Genomic DNA, 25,688 nt, shown 5'->3' on the forward strand with positions numbered 1-25,688 from the left:
AATAATTCAATTGATTATGTCCAGCAGTTCATTGAGTCAACAGATTTGCACGACATGTGTTGGATTGTGGCAGTTAAGGATTGAGCATTTACAAACCATGAGTTGGAGATCAGAACAGACCATTTTAGTAAAAAATGCCTGAGTTTACAAAACATTTAGTTTTGGACTTAATGAAGCAAGGACACAACACTTAAATTGCATTTTGGAAACATGAAACACATTGCTACAGGATTATAAAATCATTATATTGAGGATAGGTTTTTTTTGATTAAATTATTTATCTTATCATACCTACAAGGGATTAATCACTGGTTTCGTTTAATCTAGTTAGTATTATAGATCTTATGTTTATAAAAATTCAATTTTATATAGGAGTAATTAATTCCCCTGGAATCACTAATTTGTCTCTGTTTGATGTTGTACTGACCACTCACAATATTAAGTTATTTTTATGAACCATATGTTTATAACAATTTACAATTTTTCATGTTGTCCATGCTAAAAACTGAAACAGACGATTGTACAAAGACTAGATCTATACCAACTTCACTTATAACGATGAGCTCTTGTATATCCTGACAATACAAAACTCTCCTGAGTCTTAACTCCAAACACTTAAGCAAACTTAATGTAATGATCCAGCATTTTACAAAATATCATTTTAGTCTAAAAATCACCGGGTTATTTTATTTACCCATCACACTGTATCATAAACTCTTCATTCCATTTCAATCATAATATCACTAGTAACCCCTTTTTATCATGTAAAAATACTGAAAAACACTGTTCTTCACTCATCAAAACCATTTAGCGCCCCAGAATTGGTCTTGTCCCAAAGCACTGTTGTTCCTAGCGCCCGGGCTTGTACAACGCTCACTGATTGTTCTGCTTGTTGGACCTCAGTCTCGCAAGACCAGATCGTTCTTCCTCCTCATCACTAGTGTAAGAAGACATTCCAGCGACAGCGCCCCTGGTGGATGTCGCTTGCATTAGCTCCTGATCTGGGGCATTGCGGTTCTCGTACAGCAAAATGTTCAGGGTCTCCTCATATATCCGAGCCTCAGGAAACTCAACCTGAAATAAAAAAATCCTAAAACATTGTATCTGGCTTCATAGCCAGTGAGTATAAAAAATGGTCAGGTAAAACTAACCCTTAAAGGGTCTAATACATCTAATACATTTTTTTCACCGACTGCGCCCCGTGAAATATGGCTAGTCGTACTTGTAGGGCTTTATTAAAACATTTATCTTAGTTGCTCGACATCTTGCTTTATTCTGAGCTAGAGGCATCGGCCCAATGCATGGAGTACAATACATAAAATACTCGATACTTACAAGTCAGTAAATCTTATATACTGTATTTATTAATAGAAAATCAGAAATACATGATCAGTGTTGTTTCAATTGCTCGTTCTAACTATTCAGAAGTTACAAAAATAATAGGATATTTTCAGTAATCTATTACCAAGGTGATTCTTCAGTAATACTATTATTTGTCCTCCTACGTTAAATAACGCCCACCTCTAGCTATAAGCAGATAATACCAAGGTTTCAAAAGATATTTTAAAGAATTTGATACAATAAATTTATATTAAGCAATAAAAGGTTTAAATTACCTGTATCCGTCAAGTGATCCTGGTTTGTAGTTGGTTGACTACAACTGTTTCATGTTAATATTAACACATCTTCAGGTCAAAATGTTGCATTGATTTATTCCATAGAATGGTCGTCATAAGGTTTAAAGTTCACAAAAAAATAACACATACACGTACACAAAGCATTTAACACTGATTGGCCAAAACACAAAACATGATGTACCGATTTGCGTGTTTTTATACAGATAATCAGCTGTTTGGAACAATAAGCAAGCACCCAGTGGGGGTAAATTGGGCAGCCATGGGTTAGTTCTAGTCTCGCAGTCGTTCTTGTTTCCTTCTACCCTTCCGACGCGTATTAGCTGAGCTATCAAAAATCGATCGTGCAAATTAAATTCAATCCGCGGTGTTTGTCCGGACAAAATTATTTCCATCAATCGTTAAGCCTATATCCCGCAGGGATATATTTGCCGCGCGTGGTGTAAATAAAATCAGTTTTTGAACAAGAAAGTGTTAACGTAACTTTACCGGCAAACACAGACCGCCATTGAAAATTCACGTTCGTTTGACCAAATCGTTCAAACAGTGCCAGGGACGTCCCATAAGGACTTCTGGGGATTATTTTATTCTACAGGGCCCACTCAAATATTATTTTAACATTAAGTTTCCACTGCCAACGCTCTGTTGTTTATATTATTCTCAGTTCTTCAAGCCCATGGGCAACCAAAATTTGTAAAGATTAAATTGTTAGAGAGTTATTGAGGTGATAACAAGGAGAGTGAAAAATATATTTAAATAATATTTAAATATATAAAAATAGAAGTCAAAGGTTTTTTCTTGACAAATAAACATATTTAAATATTTATATTTGAATGTGTTTATTGTTGAGTTTTTTATTTTTCTTTACAGTGAAGTTTTCATTGTATTGCCGATGATACTTTGATCTTGTTTGATGGCAATGAGAGACAGTTAAAACTATTTGGCACATTCTTAAACAGTATCCACCCCAACATAAGCTTCACTCAGAACCGAAAACAACAATTCAATAAATTTCTTACTATCACAAAGAACGAAAATAGTTTGCAATTTAAGATATACCGGAAACCAACCACGACTGATCAGACAATACACATATCTTCACACCATCCATACAGCCACAAGATTGCTGCTTATAATAGTTTCATCCACCGCCTATTGTCCATTCCTCTCTGCAATACTGACTACGAAAATGAGGTTTGCATATTAAAGTACATTGCTGTTTCCAACGGTTACAAACCTTCCATAATCGACAAACTCATTAACAAACACACCAACACAACCAGACCGAGTTTGGGTGGGAATAATAAAAAATACGTCAGTGCTGAGTATGGCGTTGCTCTTAATAACACCTTAAGAAGCGAAATGACAAAAAGCAACATTGTTGTGGCATTCAAGAAGTAAAATAAACTTGATTCGATGCTCAAATTAAGAAAGAAACAAGAAAGGGTATACAACAAGTTCAATAAAACCGGAGTCTATAAATTGTCTTGCAACGACTGCCCAAGCTTCTACATCGGCCAGACGACACGATTATTCACCACCCGTTTAAAGAACACCTGCCTAAAATATCCTCCAAGTCAGCATTTTCCAACCATTTAATTAATTCCAACCACAATTATACAGATATAAACAATAATCTCAACGTTCTTTATTCATGCAACAAAGGAAAATACATGGACACATTAGAAGAATTCGAAATATACCGTGCTTCAAAAACAAAAACAGCCTGAAAAAATCTTAAATGAAAAACTCTCGTTCGAGTCGAATATTATTTACAGTGCCGCCATACGCATCTTAGACCACAATAGATAACAGCTGATAGTGGGTGGGGGGCTATCACTTCCGGCACACGGCAGTCATGACCTTCCTTCTACCGGCGCCGTACGTGTCCGATGTTTATTACGCGTTTTTTTGTTTTGTGTTTTGGCCAATCAGTGTTAAATGTTTCGTGTACGTGTTTGTGTTATTTAGTGAACTTTAAACCTTATGACGACCATTCTATGGAATAAATCAATGCAACATTTTGATCTGAAGATGTGTTAATATTAACATGAAACAGCTGTAGTCAACCAACTACAAACCATGGTTACTTGACAGATACAGATAATTTTAACCTTTTATTGTAAAAATCAGTGATCCAGAGGATATACCATAAAAATGAAATTTATATTAAGAGCCATCTCTGACAGTCAACTTTTACCACGGGCAGCGTCGTTTCCATCGTGCATGGTTTTTGTTATTTGTGTGTATGTTTTTGTGTTTTAGTGTGTTATAGGCTATGACTAAGTGTTGTGCAATATTGAATGTTATATTGTGGCTAATTTTTCACGGATTGATGACATTCTCACAGAAGGTGAACTAGGAGATACGGACAACAACCGTTTACAACACAAACCAAGGATTACTTTAGTGTCACGTGCGTTGGTTCTACATGGCAGCCAGACGATGCGGCGCATGACGAGTATTCCTGTTACGAATGATGACATAATATATCAAGTCAAAAAGAAACAACCTTTGGGAAATAATTTGAGTTTTAATATCTTAGCCGTACGAGTGATATAGCCAATTTCGGTGCCACATTGAACATGTTAATAGGCTTGCCAGCTATTAGGTTGATTGGCATTATCATTATGCGTGGTTGTGCAGTTTTCACATAAAAGCATCCATGTGATCTACGACAATGATGTCTTATGAGAAACAAGCTAGCACACTAGCAAATAGTGTTTACTTGAAATTTGTGACATTGTTTGAATAGTAGGACTTATTTAATCCTATTTAGGACCTATTTAATAGTAGGACCTATCTAAATGGAATCACTTACTTTGGTGTGCTTCTTATCAGTGGCATAAACAATTGACGTACAACAAACTTCAGCAACCTTTTTACCATGTCCATAAAAACTCCAGCAGCAAATCTCACTGGATCCAATGACGTCTTTGATGAACAGAACCCGGCCACTAAACCGCAATGACAACTTGTCAAAAAGCTCTATATTCTTGAGCAAATTGTCATCAGATGTGCTGTAAAAAATGTTACTGTACAATGTTACATTAAACAAAATATTTACTGAGGGTTTAATGACCTAAATATCTCTAAAATCCAAAGTTGTGAGGAAAACATATCCAATAAAATCTGAATATATTGATTCTTAAAAGACACAAGGAATTTGTTATTTCAGTTATTAAAATAACGAGGATCAAATTTTCAATATAAATCTTGAAATCCAAGTTATCACCACATGTGCATTTTCATCAATTATGTTTACTGGAATGAGTCTTTAACACTTGGATTCTCTTTACAATGTAATCAAATTTTATCATTACAATAGCGATTGGTGGCAGCAATATTGGAATAAGCATTGTTGCAAAAGCTTTACGTTTTTTGTTCTTTAATGCTGATTGGTAACAAGGATATAGCAATGATGGTATCACAAGGCAAAAACCTATTAATAAAATGTTAGGATTAAAAATTATAAATAAATAATAAATTAATACAATGTTAAGGACCTCAACAAAATTATGAGAAAGCATCTGAAAAGGAGCAGAAGTACAAGGCTTGCAAGACGAAGGGCGTACGTACATAGGCTTATCATCATCTGTACTTACGCTGGTGTATATTTTATATGGTGTATTATTATGTAATTGATCATGGTAGTAGGTATGTAGACCCAAGAGCGAGAAACGGAGGTCTTCCGGTCTGATATGTGATCATGGCTAAATGTTCATCAATGTGCTTGTGCTGTTAAAATTAATAAATGGTGTGTTAGCAAAACTTGTGTTTGATTGATACCAGACTGCAACGTACGCCCCTTCGTCTTGCATTCGTCAAAATGTATAGTGATATGGTGTGTTTTATTGAGGAATAATATAACAAAGTTCAGGATCATTACAGTTTTAGCTATTTGGCAACATTAATAAAAACACTGGAAATTTTTGTAAATTTACCAAGACAACATATAAACTTTAAATTACCTATCAGATATACTAACAATGTGTATGGAATATATATTTTACATAAGCTAATCTATTTATAAAAACAAACTAATTTGGAGATTTGGGGATTGTAGACTTCAGTATCCAATAGTCTATGCTATTATCTAAACAATATTTCCACTTGATCAGACATGAAATCATATGAACTATAAACTTATTGCTTATCCTATAATCCTATAATTAAGATATCACATTACCTTGTATATGAATATTTGTTGTTGTGCCTGTTGATAAGTAGTTTGACTACGGGCTGAAAAAAACATTCAATGTTAAAAAGCCATTTCAAAACAATTTCTCATAAATGTGTCTTGTTTTTACTCTTTTCTGTTTGCAATAATGTAGTACCTGGAGACTGAGCTATGTGTGGGGTAAAACCATTAGTTATAAGAGTACAGTAGAACCATTGTACAGGGTAATAAGAGGTTGGGAGACCACGGGTAACTGAAAACCAGTTAATCCAAAACTTATAAGGGCATAGGGCCTATACATACAAACCCATAAAACTGCATATAAATGGGCATTAATGTCATAATTAATTTGCCTTTTACATCATAAAAATATAATCTATAATTATTTAATACACAAGCAGGTTTTTTGTGACATTTACTCCTCCGAAACTACTGAACCGATTGACATGTTTTTGGTGTCATTGGAAAGAGCGCAACGTGAAGTTGTGCAGGAAACTTTCTTTTAGGGAAATAATTAGGGAGTGAAGTCCTGGGGCCCTTTAAAGTTTCGTATTTCTCCATAAGATTAAGATGGGAAACAAACATTGTTATGAAACTTCAGCTGTTGTCAGAAATTAAAAGTGAGAAGAAGAACATATATTAATTGTAAACAGTCAATAAGTTTGCTAATTCAACAGTTTGTTACAAACATTTACTGACATGGTTGAAATGAAATATTTACTATTTGAATTTGGGTTGGCGTAAATATTACAATGGAAAAAAGCAAGAGAGCCTGGATAAATTGATACACTAAAAAGAAAACTGAATTAACACTGGGCTGCATTTCTTTGTTATCACTGAAGGAGCCGATTTGCAAACTATGGAAAAAAAGGAACGTCATAGAACACCACCAAAGAGAAGAAATTTGTATAATGTTTTTTTTATTATTTATAATCGTTATTATGGACAACATAATGCGGCTATGAGTTGTGGATAATTATAGGGATGCACTGTGGATGCGATGCTACCTGGTGTGGATTAACATCCGCACTAGTGAGTACTACGCCTATCCGCAGTACTATCCTAATAATTAGACGAATTCGTTAATTACAAGGAAAAAATGTGGTTCGGATTCCACAATAAACTGTAGGTCCCTTAGTTGCCATTAGCTGTATGGGCTATATTAATTAACAGCTGTGTCTAAGAATTTTTACAGAACTACAATTTAGAAAATTGTATTTTTATTTTAAGTGTTTAATTTTAAGTTAAGTTTTAATGTTAAATATTTTATGTATGGATTTAATTTTTTAGGTGAGTCGGTGGCTCAGTCGGTAGCGTCGCGGAATTCGGGCCCAAGGCAGTAGTGTCGTAGGTTCGGATCCTGGTCACTTCCACTAACTTTTATCAGTACAGTTCACCTTTGTACTGTACCGGCTCACCCCTTGCTTTGCTGGATATGTTCCACACACAGATCTGTAGTCTATGTACAGATCTGTAGTCTATGTGGACAGGCAAATGCAAGGTTAAAAGAGGCCACCAACCTCTTTAAAAAAATAAAAAAAAACTTTTGACCATGCACCTATTCTAAATGTTATGACATGTATGGAATGTTTTGAGCAAATAAAGTATGTCTACGTCTATGTCTACGTCCTAAGTCCATTGGTTTTTAACAGGAGTGAAAATATAAAATCTAGTAAAACTGATTTTAAAAACTAGTATTTTACACCCTGGAAATAAATAACTCGGTTTACCTTATATCTATTGAAATATAAGACTTACAATGTGTATTGAAGTGTCACACGAGCTAACTATTACTTCCAACCAATGAACTATTACGAACTCGGTACTCTAGCACGGTAAGAGCCCTTGCGTGATCGCTATCGTAGCTGGTGAGGAACTCTCCTATCTCGTGGCTGGTGAGGAACTAACTTTCCTAGTTGCCGTCTGAGGGTTCCTCGGCTCATCCCTCTCGCTGCCCTCTCTAGCAAAGTAGGGGGCTCAGCTGATCCGGAACGTCTGCTGTTTGCTAACCCGAAAAAAGCTAGCCGGCCGCCGTTGTCTGCAGCCGCTAAATAGTCATACACTCGAGCTTCTTGTTGTTGTGTTGACTGTAGGTTATATTGTGTTTGTTTCACACGACAATGAGTTTTAACTTTAAGTTGTCGGTTTATATTATTCACTCCGCATTTCCTCACGTCTTTGAGACGGATTATTAGCCTAAGGTTTACTAAGTGTAGAAAGTTTCTTCGAAGTACCAAGCCGGGTTGAGCACTAGCTTGCGAAACACATAGCTGGTGAGTCAATAAGCTATAAAACACTGTATAAGGTTTATATCACGCTCATACAGTATTAATAACTCTCGTTCTACACTTAATTATTACCAAACACAACAGTGTATCATGCCTATACCTTACTGATGATGTTATAACTAAGGTTAGCCTTCTAACCTATAACCTTGGTTAGGACTGGTAGGCTATGCCTAGGGATAGGCTAGACCAACAAATAGGCCAGTTTGACCCCCCCCCCTCAAAATAGGCACGTTACAAAGACACAGAGATAGTTTTAAATTTGAAAGATGATAAAGTGTTTTGGGGGAAACCTTACCCAGTACCTTTTAGTAAACGCAAAGCTGTGGAAGCTGAATTGAGTAGAATGAAAAAAATAGGTGTCATAGAAGAGTCAAATAGTCCATATTCAAATCCTTTGGTTTGTGTAGTTAAAAACGATTTAAGTGTTAGGTTATGTATTGATGCCAGAAATTTGAATAAGAATTTAGTTAATGATTGTCAAAGGACTGAGAGAATAGATGACATATTACAAAAGTTTACTGGAGTAAAGTATTTTACCTACGACCGTTTTTTAAAGTAGCCATTTCAGTCCAGTTCTTAGAATTGAAAAGTTTCACTTAACAGCTGTTTACTTTCATAACAGTATAGTTTCATTTCATAACAGCATAGTTTTTCTCATAACAACACGGGTAACGGACCAATGAGGTTCAAGGATTTGGGAGAAAAGAAGTAAAATTGTAATGTTTCAAACGTCAATTAATCAATTGATCAGCTGATCAGTTGACAATTTTAATAGTTGATCCGACTTGTTCCTGTTGATACTCGGGTATTCTTACCTAAGTTGGTGGAAGTTAAAGGAAGGTAGATTAAACTAATTTTAAAATGTCAGTTAGTGAAAGTGAAGTTGACGAGATGGAAATGAGAGCACAAACTGTTTCTGCTAATCTTTTGCCACCAAAATCGAAACAAAGGTATTAAATTACATACTAGCAATTCATTAAATAGACAAAACAAAATAAGGTTAAATTGATAAATGAAAATGTGCTTCTGGTTTATTTTGAAAACCTCTTAACCACTTTTTCACCCAACTCGTTGTGGACTACATATTCGATGCTGAAATATAACTATGTATGTAAATTAACTGTTTCACTATATTATTTAGTTGTCCAAAAATATGCAATATTTCCCTAATTGTACCTGATTTTATGGTAAGAATGCTGCTAGCAGAACCTATTCCCTGAAAAAAGTAACATATTATTTAACGAAGATTTACAAACATGTAATTACATGAAATCAGCTGATTTTACAATAAGTCGTTGTGTAAATTGGTTTGTTTGGACCGTTGGAAGCAAAATAAATAATCACTTTCAGTGGCAATGACAATAAACGAAAACATAACCTCTCTAAGAAGTTATGAGTAGTGATTGTTAGTAATTAAAAAACGGCCGTAGTTAAAGTTGTGTACGCAACTCACGTTAATAGTCTTTACGACACTCGTAAAAGTTTTTAAGGCACTCGCCAAGGCTCGTGCCTTAAATTTTCTACTCATGTCGTAAAGACTAATTTAACGCAATCGTTGCGTAAACTACTATAACATCACTAGATTTAACCAGTGGGTTTTTACAATTACCTTTACATAAAGATTCACGCAAGTATGTAACTTTCACCTTTAATGGAAAAAATTGGCAGTTCTGTAGATTACCGTTTGGTCATTGTGTAAGTACAGCACATTTTATCAAAGCAGTAGATAAAATGTTAGGCCCTGAATTTGATCAGTTTGTAACCACATAAGTGGATGACATATTAATTACTTCTAATAGTTTTGAGGAACATGTTGACAAAGTGTTAACTAAATTAAGAGAATGGGGGGTAACAGTTAAACTAAGTAAGTCTCAGTTTAAAGACAGGAAGTAAATATTTTGGGATACATAATCAGTAGGGATGGAATTTCTCCAGATCCAGATGACATTCAAAAGATACTTGATTTCAAACAACCAGGGCCGGTTTAACCCATACGCGAACTACGCGGCCGCATATGGCGCCACGAAAAAGTGGCGCCGTGTCGCCAACGGAACAATTTTTTTTACGTGAACAACGTAATTTTGTTTATTTTCGCTCAGAGTTCAAGTATACCACAATAAAGGCATTAATTCTGTTTGTACCAACAGCACTTGAAAAATGTGTATATTTGTAAAGCACTATACAACTCAAGGACTCAATGCCATTTGCAGTTTCGATTTTGTAGTGAGCTGACGCTCGGCAGCGTACAGCGCGGCGCCTGTGGGTTTCATTTCACGACTCGCTCATGCTCGAGATGACATGCAAGCGCGCAGCGCCAATTGTCACAACAAGAAACTTCCCCCTCCCTTCTGACTCTTATCCTAGAGCAGTATTGCACTCTTTTAGTGTATTAGCGTATTAGCGTGTATCGGTATCGTAATGGCGTTGTTTTGATGATTCATGATTGTTGATAAGTGAATGATTACGAGTGTTTTAAGTTTAATTTATATAACAATGGCGGAAAAAAAAACGTCTGGCACTTATTATAAAAAGGGTAAGGCAAATTTGTAAGAAAGGGTAAGGCAAATTTGTAAGAGGAAGATAGACTAGTAAAATTGTTGGTTAACCTAGAAGTAATTGTAATATAATTTCTGTCAATGGATTCTTATGTAAAAATGGCTGAAAAAACGATGGTGAAAAGTCTACCACTCTACGGAGGTGCGTTGGCCTTGTATGAAAGGTTTTTCAAAATGGCTACCGGAAATATTTATGTTTTTAGCCAATAAGTCATAAATTATTACAGGTAGCTTATAAGTAAAGAGTAAATTTTAAAGAATTAAACTGTGCAACTTTTGGTATATAATAAGTTAAGTTAAGGTAAGTACTTACATTCTTACAAGAAAATACAAACAATTTCAATAATTTATTGTAATTCAGGGAAATTTTTAGTTATGGATTTCAACTTGGCAACAATGATTGTTTTGTTCCAGCTGAGAGTTCTAATTGTTGTTGTTAATATTTCAACATGTTTCTAGTTTACTTTCATGAGTTTCATGTTAATCTCCCTTAGTATGACGATTGTAAAATAGAAAAATTATCATCGAAACCTGTTTTATTTGTGAACAAATTATACACGACAGTTGTGAGATGTCATATCTCACTGAAAAAGGAATTGAAGCAATACACTGACCTGTGAGGCAAGGAAAATAACTGAATTCCATGTAATTGTTGGTCAAGAAGTTCATAACAAACATAGGGCGCAGTTTATTAATTTAAAGTCTCCATTCAGAAATCAGAAGGATGATACCAGATGTTCCCGTTCGACACGTTTTAGTGAAACCTATTTTGATTTCAAAAGTAATTGTTTTTTTTTGCACAGCTGAATTAAGCCTAACATACAAATAGAGGAAAAAACGAATGGATTGAAACTCGGACGCTAAACTTAAGAACAACAGTGTTATAAAAGTACAGTTAACGTAATGATGAATGGGCTTACAAAGTGAAAATACGGTTTCTAAATGTGTTCGATTTGCCTGCTATAAAAGCATGTTATCAAACACAAGTTTAGTAAACTTTCGAAATGGAAAATCTATATATACCACAACAATAGGAATATCTTTAATCTCGTTGCGGATTAATGTGGCTGCAGCTGAAATCATATTTATTTGTTCTTTTTCAGTCTCATCTTTAGTTTTTGATTTATGATACTCCTGCAACACATAAGAAGCTGTACTTTTAAAAGTAACAATGTCCTTAGTTCCAACTGTGTCAATAAAGATTTCATTCTCAAAATGGTATATGAGTATCTGTTTCATAAACTTATCTGAAAAAGGTTCATACTAACAGGATGCAGGAAGAAATTCTTTCATTTTATGTCACTGATGGCTAATTGTTCTTCATCGTTTTCTCTCATGTACATTGCGACTTTTAAAATGCTTTTTGGCGTACTTCATCTCCTGGGCGACTGGGCAGAGCTTTAGGAACGTCACTAAGTTGTTGTGGTATAGATTTTCCATTTCGAAAGTTTACTAAACATTGTTTTTAATAACATGCTTTCATAGAAGGCAAATCGAACACATTTAGAACACGTATTTTGACTTTTGTTTTTTCCTCTATTTGTATGTTAGGCTTAATTCAGCTGTGCACAAAAAACAATTACTTTTGAAATCAAAATAAGTTTCACTAAAACGTGTCGAACGGGAACAACTGGTATCATCCTCCTTCTTTCTGAATGGAGACTTTAAATTAATAAACTGTGCCCTATATTTTTTATGAACTTTTTGACCAACAATTACATGGAATTCAGTTATTTTCCTTGCCTTACAGGTCAGTGTATTGCTTCAATTCCTTTTTCAGTGAGATATGACACCTCACAACTGGGACGCGTGGCGTCGTCCTGTAATCCAGCAACTAGGAGGCCACGAATTGTGGATATTTATAGGCATGCACTGTGGATGCGATACTCCCCAGTGTGGATTAACGTCCGCACAGGTGAGTACTACGACTATCCGCAGTACTATCCTGATAATTAGACCAATTTGTAATTACCAAGGGAAAAATGTGGTTCGGATTCCACTATAAACTGTAGGTCCTTTAGTTGCCATTAGCTGTATGGGCTATTAACAGCTGTGTCTAAGGAATGTCGGCCTTAGTCACTAACAAGACTACAAGATCGCGCCACTCATCCTACACTCATCTCCATTCATACTTGGCTTAAAATACCTACTTTGTATGGTCGCCATTTCTTAGAACAGTATTAAACAGTATTAACAGTGTATAGTTTGTTCACAAATAAAACAGGTTTCGATGATCATTTTTCTATTTTACAATCGTCATACTAAGGGGGATTAACATGAAACTCATGAAAGTAAACTAGAAACATGTTGAAATATTAACAACAACAATTAGAACTCTCAGCTGGAACAAAACAATCATTGTTGCCAAGTTGAAATCCATAACTCAAAATTTCCCTGAATTACAATAAATTATTGAAATTGTTTGACAACATTATTTTCTTGTAAGAATGTAAGTACTTACCTTAACTTAACTTATTATATACCAAAAGTTGCGCAATTTAATTCTTTGAAATTTACTCATTTACTTATTTAAGCTACCTGTAATAATTTAGGACTTATTGGCTAAAAACATAAATATTTCCGGTAGCCATTTTGAAAAACCTTTCATACAAGGCCAACGCACCTCCGTAGAGTGGTAGACTTTTCACCATCGTTTTTTTCAGTCATTTTTACATAAGAATCCATTGGCAGAAATTATATTACAATTACTTCTAGGTACAGGTAAATTTTAAGCTATTTTTACTAGTCTAAGATAAAAAGAAGCCAAATCAATGAGTAGATGTTTTTGTTTAAATCATCTGGTGGCGAGTCCAGTCAGCCCAAAGAAGTCACGATAGAAGACGGCAATGATGTAATGTTTACCGTTTGTGATCAGCCGCTTGTTTTAATCTTTTCATGGAAAACAAAAATATAACCTTAATTACGTCATTGCCGTCTTCTATCGTGACGTCATGATTGACGAGCATTACGGTCTGTTTTTTAGTGTGGCCTTGGTTTTGCTAAAGTTTATATGATGAGTAAAACTGTAAAAATGTTAAATTTATGCGAATAATAAACAGTCTTTTATTGCAAGTATTCTTCTAACCTAAACTTAAAAAAAAAGTTCTTCCCAAAATTATTGGGAAAAAATTCACAAATACGGTTATGTTATGTTATTGGTTTGGGGGAGGGGGGTGGTGGGGGGAATCCTAAGTGGCGCTGATTCGGGTGTTCGCTTAACTCTGAAAAATTCCTAGAACCGGCCCTGCAAACAACCATCAAACCTGAAACAATTACAATCATTCTTAGGGCTATGTAATTTTTACAGAAAACTTTAAAGCAAACTTTGAAAAATTAACGTTGGGTTTCAGTCATATGTTAAGTAACAAATCAAAATGGCATTGGACAGAACAAGAAAACAGCTTTTTAACAAGATAAAGTCAGAATTTTTGAAGTGTGTAATGCTTAAACATCCTCAGTTTTCAAAATCATTCTATACTAGCAGAGTACCCGTCCTTCGTACCGGTACGAGAATGGCATATAAAAATAATGTTTAAATACCTTTATAAATCATACATTGTGGTATAAAAAGTTAACAAATACACTTTTTCTTGATCAAAATCGTGTGTTTATAAACAGGAACACCTATTAATTACATACTGAAAGTTAGGTTATAAAAATAATAACAAATGTCTGACAAACATTAAACAGCTGAAAACCTTTGAAGGGCTGTAGATCGTAGCCCTTGGAAAAAACGTAAATTCTAAGAAAGTCCGGCAAATCTACGCTTTATCCCCTTTAATTTGAGACATAAATCTTGTAGATCGGTCCAGTAATTACTGAGAAAACAGACTTACAACTGTGTATTAAATATATAGATATAGATTCCCCCATGTTAATCTTATGGGAGGAAACCCAACTTTGATGGAAGATCCTGCCCAAACTAATTAAGATATCAAAATACCCCCGCCACAGCAAACCTGCCGACTAAGCGAATTTCCATTTGCCTGAATTGATTTTCAATTGAATGTATTTAATTAACATTAGGTTTTATGAGTACCTAGGCTTGGTGCTAAAGGGAGGGTAAAAAAGTGTGTTTTTAGTAAAATATGAATAACTTAGTTATACCTTAACTCTCAGTTTTACCTTCAGGTACTGAGGTCTCTACTCTGACAGTACCCTCCGGATGATGCAGGAAGTGCGTAAAAGGCACAGGTCAGCCATAGGCAATAAGCCAAGAGATGTGAGGTCTGATGAAATTCGATCAAATTTTCGCAGATCGCAGACGTACCTGACGCACATGTTTTGCACCCTCTGCATTAGACTCATGTCCCTTACTGATATAACATTACCATACACTGGAAGACAGTAATCAAACACAGACAGTACAAGTGCCTGCATAAGCCGAAATTTGGTGGGTTTGGGGAACAAGTCACGATGCCTGTACAGCATTCTCAGACGACCTATTGCTCTCTGGCATGCGTAACTCACATGATCAGAAAAGGAGAGCTCAGGATCAAAATGAAGACCAAGAAGCTTGGGAGCTTTACACTCTTTGAGCGGAATTCCACCAAGGCATACACCAGACAGGGGCTCAGACCGAACAACCCTGCTGACAGAAAAAGTCACCAATGAACATTTGTCTCTTGTTCAGTTTGATGCCATGGGACATAGACCATGCAAAGACAGAATCCAAATCAGAATTGAAATCAGAGACTGCTTGATCTGCTGGGTCAGCGTCATGCTGAAAAGCCAGCTGAGCATCATCAGCGTATGAATACAACCGACAATGATGCAAATCTCTTCCCATAGATGCGGCAAACAAAGTAAACAGGACAGGTCCAAGACAGCTGCCCTGTGGGACTCCTTTGGACTTTTGCAAGGGGGCGGAGATCTCAGATCCAACTTTGGTCTTTTGGCATCTTCCGTTCAAGTAGGAGTGAAACCACAACACTACCTGCTGGTCAAATCTGTAGTGATACATCATGGCCAACAATAGATCGTGATCAATAGAGTCGAAGGCTTGCGAAAAATCCAGCATTGCAAGAGAGGTACACCTCTTTTCAGCTCTAGCTTTTATGACATCATCACAAAGCAGTAACAGAGCAGTTGAAGTACTGTACCCCCTACGAAAGCCAGACTGTGTTGCTGGAATTATTGACTCCAACTCCAGGAAATCAACCAACTGAGAGACAACAATAGTCTCCAAGACCTTGGAGAGGGCAGGTAACACAGAGATGGGGCGAAGATCGGCCAAAGAAGAGGGAGCACCAACTTTGGCTAGAGGAATGACAATGGCTTCCTTCCAGTCATCCGGAAACACCCCCGTAGCCAACGAAACATTCAACAGGTCCTCAATACAGTACGGACTTACCATCTTTATCATGCTGATCGTTATCTCATCTAGAAATGCCAACAGCCATAGAGGTGATCTTGTTTATGGCATCTTTTACTTCTCTTACTGTTACTGCTCTAAAAGAAAATGTGTTTTCTACACACTGGGAAATGTTAGTAGAAATGTAAGTAATAATCAAGAGTTTCAAAGTGAAATTGAGAGCCAGTTCCCATCATTGAAAAATGTGTATTAATTTCATCTGGATTTCTAAGAAATGATGGGAGTTCAGCATTTTTCGCCTTAATTGCCCCACTCATCTTATTTTTTTTTCCAAAAACCCTTTGAATTTGAGCATTTTGCTAATTCTCTCTGGAAATAATTTTGTTTGGCTCTTCTAATAGCAATGTTTAGACCATTTCTAGCTCTACAGTATTGATCTTTGTCCATGTCATTTCTAGAAATCATCAGCTTTTTCTTCCAAAAACGAGAAGTTAGTTATTGATAATTTGAAGAATAATGGCGCACTCAGTGAGAAATTCAGGGAAATGTTTAAAATATACAGTGACATATTGTTTAAAAGGAAAAGTATCGATGATGACAAATGGTGTGTTTGTATTCCAGAAGTAATGATTGAACAGCTAATTAAGTTCACACATTTAAAATTTTGACATCTGGGGGGGTACAACATTTTATTTATCTTAAGAGAATATTGTGTTTTTCCACGCATGGAAAAAATAGTCAAGCAATCACTGGGTAAATGTTTGCTCTGCCAAAAGGCCAAACATGGAAATAAGAAACAGCTGGGTTAACAGCCAATATTGCCAAAACAATTAAATGACTTAGTTTGTGTAGATATCATTGGGGAGTTGCCAACAAGTGTAGGAGGTACTAAATATATTTTTTCAGTGGTTGAAATGTATTCAAAATTTGTGAAATTATATGCCATAAAGAAGGCCAATACAAAAACTTTGGTAGGCAACATTTTTAATGACTATCTACCATTAGTATGTGATGTAAAATGCATATTAAGTGACAGGGGAACACAATTTACTGCTAATGACTGGGACAACACACTAAACACTAAAGGTATTAAAACAATACACAGTTCAGTATATCATCCACAATCTAACCCGTGTGAGAGGGTAAATAAAGAAGTTAATAACATTTGTAAGATTTTATGTCATGAAAAGAAAAAGAAAAACCCACTAAGTGGGCATTATGTTTAAATTTCATTGATAATTGTCTAAACCACTCAGTACATGATTCCACAGGTCACATTCCATATGAAATTATGTTTGCTAGGCCTAGTGACTACTTTTTAAATCATTTAATCACATTTCCACCTGAAAGAGAATTTAACTATGATCAGAAAGTAATGTCAGTTTATCAGAGGTTGGTCAGTAAAGCAGAAAGTAGGAAAAGTAAGTATGATAAAGGGTTAAAAGGAATAAAGTACAATATTGGGGATAGTGTTAGTAAAAACGAGATGTAGGAATTGGCTAACTCAGGAACTCGCTAACTCGGTTGTGTGTCGGAACTGGCTAACTCTGGAACTGGCTAACCGTCTCAGTCAGGAATTTACTAACTCCGGAACCCGCTTACTCGATTTTGTCCCGCAGCGGAATTCGCTAACTCTGGAAGTTGCTAACCCGGCCGCGCCCACTGCATGGAGCGTTGCCAACCTTGTACAACAAAATAATCGTACACTGCTGTATTTCAAAATGTCAGTGTCAATGAAGATACAGTAAATGTTATTGTTTTTTGTTATCAATTCCACTTTTAACAGATAACTAGCCCAAAGTAATTCAAAAAGAATAAAAAAATAATGAAAAAGTGTTTTTTTTAATTTAACTGTACAATGATCAATTAAATGTTTATGGTTTTGATCTTTAATATAAACGAGAGGTCGTCCAGTGGTCGAAACTCAACCAAAAATATGTAATGTACTGTACTCACTTCTCTATTTTCACCCCACACTGTAAATAAAACATGTGATTGGAGTTTCTTCCATTTGTTTTGATTTTCTGTTTATATTTCGTTGTTATTTCGTCACCAGCATGGCAACGCATAAGATCCATGTTAATTTTTTCAAATTTTTAAACTAATTTTTTGTGCTTATCTTTGAGCCTATTTAAATTTATAAAGGGATTCTGCACACCTACAGCAAAATTGCTTTCTAACGGTATGCGCAGATTTACCCCACGACGCACACAAGCTGAGAAAAAAGGTTTTAAAGAAACATGCTTGCCTATTAATATATAGATGCCATCAGTATAAAACTCAGTTTAATTCTTACTAAATAATTAAACCTCTACGAAATTAAGCTAAAATCCAGGTATATCTACCATAACTTTGTGAGTCTAAATTCAATACTTACTTTAGGAGTTGAATTGATCAGAATCTGTTCCTCTTTTTGAGATGTTATCAGAGGCACTCTGCATATTGGCTCTGCCTCTCGTTCTTTTTTTAGCAAAGCTTGTTCACAGGCACCAGCTAGCTCAGATATACAGTAATACTTAGCCTCTGCAAGTAGTTCAGCCATTTCTTTGCAGTTGTCTGGAAGTGGTACTAAACCGTCTCTAAGAAAATTCAAAATTGCTCCGAAATGTTTTCCACAGCGATCAATCAAAATCCACCCTGCAAAATATACTATATGATAGCATAGTTCAAATATGCAAAAGGCTATGCATTCTTTGCTGAGATAGATTCTAAGGGTTATGAGAAGTGACTGCTGTGTTTTAAATGTCTGTGATTTAAAAACAATTATTCTTCTACTGAGCTAAATGTAATTTTACTTTAAATGTTTACAAGTTTCTAACTTTGATTAGAAGAAAATGTTATAAGCAGGGTTAGAATAAAAGGAGAATTCAATCTTTCCTTTTTATAGAATTTTGCCATTAGGGAAAAGCTATTATTGTAGTTGGCACGTTTAGACCTAGACCCAGGGCCAATTTACTTTCTCATTTTGATGTCACTATTTATTTGTTTAAGTTTTTATATATGTAGGCCTACAGGCCCTATGAGTCCGTGAACAATATAAATCAAGTAATTTCTGTACGATTTTGATTAAATTTTGTATGAATGTTTAAGGATGGATAAACTTGAATGTGTTCGCGAACTAGCAAGATTGGGCATTGAATGGAGTGTTATAGGGGATTTAAAAATTTCCAAAAATTGTTTTTATCATAATTTATGCCCTTAACATATAAAAATATAATTTCATTGCAGCCATCGTGTAGAGCTAACAAAAACAAAGGATTTAGGCCTATTATATTGAAGCGTTATTATTTAAGGTTAGGGATAAAATTCCAAAAAATTGCACATTTAAAATTCTTATTCTTATAGAAAAGTTAACTGTTTTAGTGTTAGGCCTATAGTTGGCTTGTTAATGGATAAATTTTGATAAAATTTATCAAATTTATTTATTTCATAGGTATAAGTTACCAAAATTGCCATTAGACCATAAGCATTGACTATTGGATAAAGGCCTAAACAAAAAATGTCAAGAAATAGTATTTAGCCTATATTTTTACATTTGGACTTCACATAAACATATGGTTTGAATTAAATTAATGCAAGTTTTTGCATAGTAACTGAGAAATCTATCATTTCAGCCTCTGGATTGCTTATATAATCAAATAAATAAATAGTAAAGTCTTACCTTAGCAATCCTTGTTATGGTCGGACCACCATAACAAGGATTGCTAAGGTAAGACTTTACTATTTATTTATTTGTAACAAGAAAGTTTTTGTGTTTTGGGCTTAGGACTCATGGACATCAAGCCAGTGTCTTATGAAGTTCTTACTGATGTAAAATTTTTTTTTCTAAATAATTTATTGTAAAATGAAGTTAGTTCTATAGGCTAACTTGGTTATGTTCTCACTTCTATGCCAGTAAAAGTAAAACTCAAAGTAAAATCTCCACATGTTAAATGGGCCCAGGCGGAAATAAAAGTGAGGCTTAAAACATAGTAAAAACATATCAAGAAAGTTTTTGTGTTTTGGGCTTAGGACTCATGGACATCAAGCCAGTGTCTTATGAAGTTCTTACTGATGTAAAATTTTTTTTTCAAAAACTGTTCATGACTTTAGAAGATGTAACAACGAATCAATATTTAACCAAGTGCAAGCTCTTACATTGCCCGTATTAGATGACTTGCATGACTGCGAACAGTCATTCAGCCTTTTTTGCAGTCAGCTGTCTCACATCATAACGCTGAATACACCCATGAAGAGAGTTCAAACATCTAGTTTCCCTAAATGGTTTTCCAAGGACCTGAGAAATCTAGTCATCATGAAGAAGATTGCCCATAGGAATTTCAAGACTTCTGGAAACCCTATTGATCTAGAACGGTTTCGATGTATGCGGAGGCAATGCAAACTCCTGGCTGGAAATTGCTATGCATGTTACATTGGTAGGGTTGAGGACAGCATTCCTCATAACATCAAATCCTTTTGGTCGCATGTCTCCAGCCTGAAAGGCGCATCCAGTCTCCCACCGAAGATGGCCCTAAATGATAGAGTGGCTGAAGACCCAAGTGAAAAATGCAACCTTTTTGCTGGTCACTTTTCTTCAGTGTTTGGTGTCAGTGATGTTCCAATTCCTGTCTTCAATTTCGCTACTAGTGACTCCCTTTCTTTGATCAAAATATCAGCCACTGAGGTTCAATCGAGGCTTGACGAACTCGACCCATCCAAAGGCCCTGGTCCAGATGGCATACCCCCAGCTGTTCTGAAACTCTGCTCTCCTGTTCTTGCCGCTCATTTGGCCGTCCTATTCAATGCCCTACTTTTCTCTGGTATCTTTCCATCAGCCTTAAAACAAGGCTTTGTCGTACCGATCTACAAGTCTGGTGACCGAAGTAGTATTTCAAATTATAGACCAATTGTGATCCAATCGGCTTTGGCCAAGGTTTATGAGTCTTTGGTCTTGGACCATCTCTATGCTTATTTGAAAAAATATATTACTCGTAATCAGCATGGTTTTCTAAGAGGCCGCTCCACCATTACTAACCTACTATCATTTCAAGAATATGTTTCATCAGGATTCACTAGTTCAAGGCAGGTTGACTGCATATACTTGGATTTTTCCAAGGCTTTTGATAAGGTTCATCATGGTTTGTTGATCGCCAAACTTGCTGGTTATGGCATTAGTGGTCCATTGATCAAATGGTTGGAAAGCTACCTAAAAGATCGTCACTTGATTGTCAAGTGTAGTGGCACCTTCTCTTCGCCCTTCAATGTTCTCTCCGGTGTTCCTCAGGGCTCTCACCTCGGTCCACTACTTTTTAATACATTCATAAATGACATAATTGGTGTACTGACGTCGGACTGCTTGATGTTTGCTGATGACCTCAAGATATTTTCCCGGATCTCCTCATCCTTAGACCATGAACATCTCCAACGATCTCTCACCAACGTTGAGACGTGGTGCAATGAAAATGCAATGGAACTCAATGTTTCTAAGTGTCATGTTGTCTCATTCACAAGACTTGTAACATGTAGCACCTTCGACTACAAAATTGGTGGTGATATTCTGAGACGTGAGGATCGTGTGAGGGATCTTGGTGTCATACTTACTTCTACCTTGAGTCCTGCTGAGCACATCATTCATATTATCGCAAGAGCTAATTCCATCTTAGGATTCATCCTTAGATCATCAAGAGACTTCAAGTCCCCACAGTCACTTCTAGTGTTATATAAGACCCTAGTGCGACCAGTTTTGGAGTATGGCTCTATTATCTGGTCACCATATCAGCTTGGCCATATTGAAATGATAAATAAAGTACAGTTACGCTTCCTCCGAGTCCTAGGTGTCCGACTGGGCTATGAGTATCGTGCCCCACCAATCTTGGAGCTTCAGGAGCGCTTCAACGTCCAACCTCTCCATCTCAGAAGAAAGCTGCACGACATCCTTTTTTTGTTTAAACTGGTCCGTAGTGAGATCGATTCTACTGATCTACTGGAGGGAATTAATTTCCTTATACCGAGAGGAACACGATCTTCGGATACATTTGCTCACCTGTACTTACCAACTAACTACTCTCTCAATTGTGGATTGGCCAGATTGCAGCGTCTTGGAAACGAAGTCGGGTCACAAGTTGACTTCTTCAATGAACAGTTGTCTTCCTTCAGAAGAAAATGCTCCAACATTATCTTTGTTGGGCCTGTTTTGTAGCTGATGTTTGTTTGTTTTTCCTAAATCTCTTTCATTCTTGTTATTCATTCATAGATTTATTGTTGTTTGTTGTTATTTTTTCACGTTGAACTTAATGTCATCATAGTTTATATTTTGTTAAATCTTGAGGAGATATTTGTTGTTGTTGCTTTCAAAATCATATGCTTTTTCTGAAGTCCAAATTAATATTAATTTTTTTTTTTGTTATTATCTGTACAATACTTTGTTAATGTTATTATCTGTAATTTTTTGCCACGTTGTTGTTTTCTTGTTATAATTTTGTTGCAAAGCTGCTTTGTTTCATGGTCATTATGTTACTTATCTTGTATTTTTTTTTGTTATCTTTTCATTCTGCTCATGTGCTTAAAACACGACATATTTTGTAAATGGTGTATCCGTTGATATGAATAAATAAATAAATATCAAGGAAGGGATTGTTGTTTGTAAATATCAAGTTGATAGGTTATTTGATAAAAATAACCAGTTTCGAACCATCAAAAAGCTACATAATATTCTCAGGTTCTAACGAGCAACCTTATATGGATAAGTAAACTAGACATGCCTTATTATTGACCTTCCAGCTACCCAACTATTTTTTGTAACGACCCGGTAATCAGGATTTAGGTGTTGGTCGTGTGGATTCACTGGTTGTAAGTTAAGCTACAACACAAATAATTTGTTTTCATGTTATGTCATTTAAGCTAAAGCTAAATTTGAACATAGGCCTACTGGTAAGTTATGAATTATTCTTTAAGGTATGGCCTAGGCCTATAATTGCCATGACCTGTTTAACTTAATAACAGTATAACAAGGGAGAAGTGCTGTATTAGCGAATTTCCCTATAGGGAAGTAGCTATTACCGTAGGTCTCATGGTAAGACCTAAGCCCGGGACCGATTTACTTTTTCATTTTGATGTCCCCAGAGGCCAAAAACACCATTCGTTCAAATTTTTATATATCTATATATATATATATATATATATATATATATATATATATATGTGTGTCCATCCGCACGATAACTTGAGTAATTGTTGTCCGATTTTGATAAAATTTGGTTTGAAGGTGTAAGGCGGGATAAACTTGAATGAGTTCGCGAACCAGCATGATCGGACTATGGGAACGGGGGTTTATGGGGGGTTTTATGGGGTAAAAATAGGTTTTTCCCATTTTTGACCCTAAAAACACAAAATTTTGCAATTTCTTTTCAAACCATTTTGTAGAGCTTAAAAAAACAAATAATTTAGTATATTGAAGTATTATTATGCGCCTAATTGTTACGGAGAAAATTCAAAAAAATTGTAATTTTAAAATTCCCATGTTATTCTTATGGAGAATAAGTCAACTGTTGTAGTTTGCTTGTTTATGAACATATTTTGATAAAAGTTGGAAAATACATTAATTTCTTACTAAACCACAGTAACTTTTAATATTCTACATAAAAAAAACCTTTTCACCCTCCCTGTTGCAGCAAACCTAAGTACTCATTAAACTAATTCTGTTTAAATAGGGAATAAATGTGATATTTTTAAGGAGACATTTTAGTTTAAATCCAATCAGGCAAATGGAAATTCGCTAAGTCTGCAGGTTTGCTGCGGCGGGGGTATTTATTTTTCTCTGCCTTGCATGGCTTGCAGCATGTAGTTTTCATTTTTTTTCATTTTTAGTATGCATGCATTGCTTTGCATGTTTTATATTGATTGAGATCCTGCATGTGTTTATTTCAGCTTTTAATTTAATTTTGTTAGTCAAGAGTGCAAGAAGAAGCTTGGCATGTTTATTTATTATTTATTGTAGGCCTATTGTTTGACGTAGCCTATTGTCTGCATGAACTGAATGGCCAAATAAATCATTTGAATCATTTTTTACTGAAAAATAATCTAGTTTAGAGAAATTTAGGCCAAAAAGGTACCAGTGGTAGGCTACAACATTAGTGGCCAATCCTAGGCCTAACCTTATTGTTTAGGAACTGGCCTATTAAGTTACATAGGCCAATTGGCAGTAGCCTAGACCAATTAATGCTTACCAATCTAGCCTGTCTTACCTTCAGAGTCAGTCAGAACCTCCATTCTTCCACTAAACATAGCTCTAAGCATAGTGTCATGTTTGGTTAGTGTTCCAATCGTTGTGTAGTGCAATGAACCACCAATATTTAGTTTAACGTACTGGGAAGGATTGCCTTTGATTACAGTTTTATGATCACCAGACATTATCTTTCAAACAAATACTTTGGTAATCTCTAGTCATAGCAACGATTCAACAGTAGAAATATATTGCTTCATCGATCGATGCTTCATCGTAGTTAGGCCTAAAAATTAGGATTTAACCGAACTTACATTCAATTAAATACCAACTATTGCATTCCGTTTTACAACATAATAATGATTGATAATTACAAAGTAATATATGTCTATTTAGATCACCACACTAATTCTAAATTCTACTGATTTCTTGGGGCCTAAATGTAAATGTAAATCTAAGTGCTCATACTACTTCTACTACTACTAAACATACGATACGATACAATGAACAATGACCATGACATACGACAAAACTAAAACTAAAAAAAACTATTCATTTTGATTTTCACTTCATTATTCTATTCATTACATTCTCCAAACCCAAACTGAAACCGAATACCGAACCGACTAACCACTAACTGGACCAAAACCAAGACGACGGACGACCATAGGATAGCGCTGGGTTCACAACGATATGGTAGGCATTCGGTTAAATATCGAGCTTGTTTTCTACCGGATGACAGACATCGACTTTTTAGACGAGACCTTCAGACCTAGACCACCGACCTACGGCTGTTCAACGTATCGTTGCGGTCACTGAGCTAGCGGTAATGGTGTTCGCTCGAGCAGTGGTGGGTGGTGGTGGGCGGTGGCGGTCTGTCGGCAAGGGTTAATCTTTTACGAATCGGCTCTGGCTCACCGGCTGTCTCATGGTGGAAGTCTATTGCCTTGGTGCCTTCTGCTGCAGCTGCTCCTAGCTCATATGTCTGTCGTCAAACGTCATAATGTGGCCTTGACGACGGAAGGCCATAATTTAATTCACAATCAGTGAGAGTGAATGCAAATAAATAAGTACAACATAATATCTGAACCTGGCATAAAATTTGCCAATGAAAATGTTTATTATCCAATTACAGTAAGGCTAATAACCAGCATGATGAATATATATATAGTTATTGATAAAGAATTTAGTAGGTTTAATTCGGTCTTCATATTACCGATTCTGTGGCTCACCGGCCCACCTAATTAAGAACATTATTAGTTACCCACCTAGATGAACTCATTTTAGGTAAAACTTTGATTTATTTACTTAAATAAAGATTAACATTAATAAAAACCTAAAAGTATAAGTAAAAAGTGGCAAAGCAATTGGATAGGATAGGATAGGACTATACGATTACCGGTAGGCATATGATATGATCTAAATCAAAATGCGAAAACGAAAACGTTGAGTTGAGTTTGAATAATGTTGGTTGTCGTTGTAGGGAAATATTGTGTATTATTGTTTAGTCCCGGATG

The 25,688-nt window shown here is 35.6% G+C and overlaps 1 protein-coding gene across 1 annotated transcript; it reads right to left on the reverse strand.

Annotated features, from left to right (window-relative positions):
• Positions 1–224: 224 nt before the first annotated feature.
• On the reverse strand, positions 225–24,680 carry LOC129004937 (BTB/POZ domain-containing adapter for CUL3-mediated RhoA degradation protein 3-like). The gene is made up of 5 exons (XM_054433657.1): positions 24,194–24,680; positions 18,349–18,608; positions 5,824–5,876; positions 4,456–4,654; positions 225–1,074 (listed from the first exon to the last, which is right to left on the reverse strand). Exons 1-5 carry the CDS (start codon positions 24,357–24,359, stop codon positions 874–876), a joined length of 879 nt encoding a protein of 292 aa, XP_054289632.1. The 5' UTR covers positions 24,360–24,680; the 3' UTR covers positions 225–873.
• Positions 24,681–25,688: the final 1,008 nt, after the last annotated feature.

Source organism: Macrosteles quadrilineatus, unplaced genomic scaffold (genome assembly GCF_028750875.1).
Source record: "Macrosteles quadrilineatus isolate MER2022 unplaced genomic scaffold, UCM_ALF_1.0 Scaffold_13__1_contigs__length_4303367, whole genome shotgun sequence".
In the NCBI taxonomy this organism is placed as follows: Eukaryota; Metazoa; Arthropoda; class Insecta; order Hemiptera; family Cicadellidae; genus Macrosteles; species Macrosteles quadrilineatus.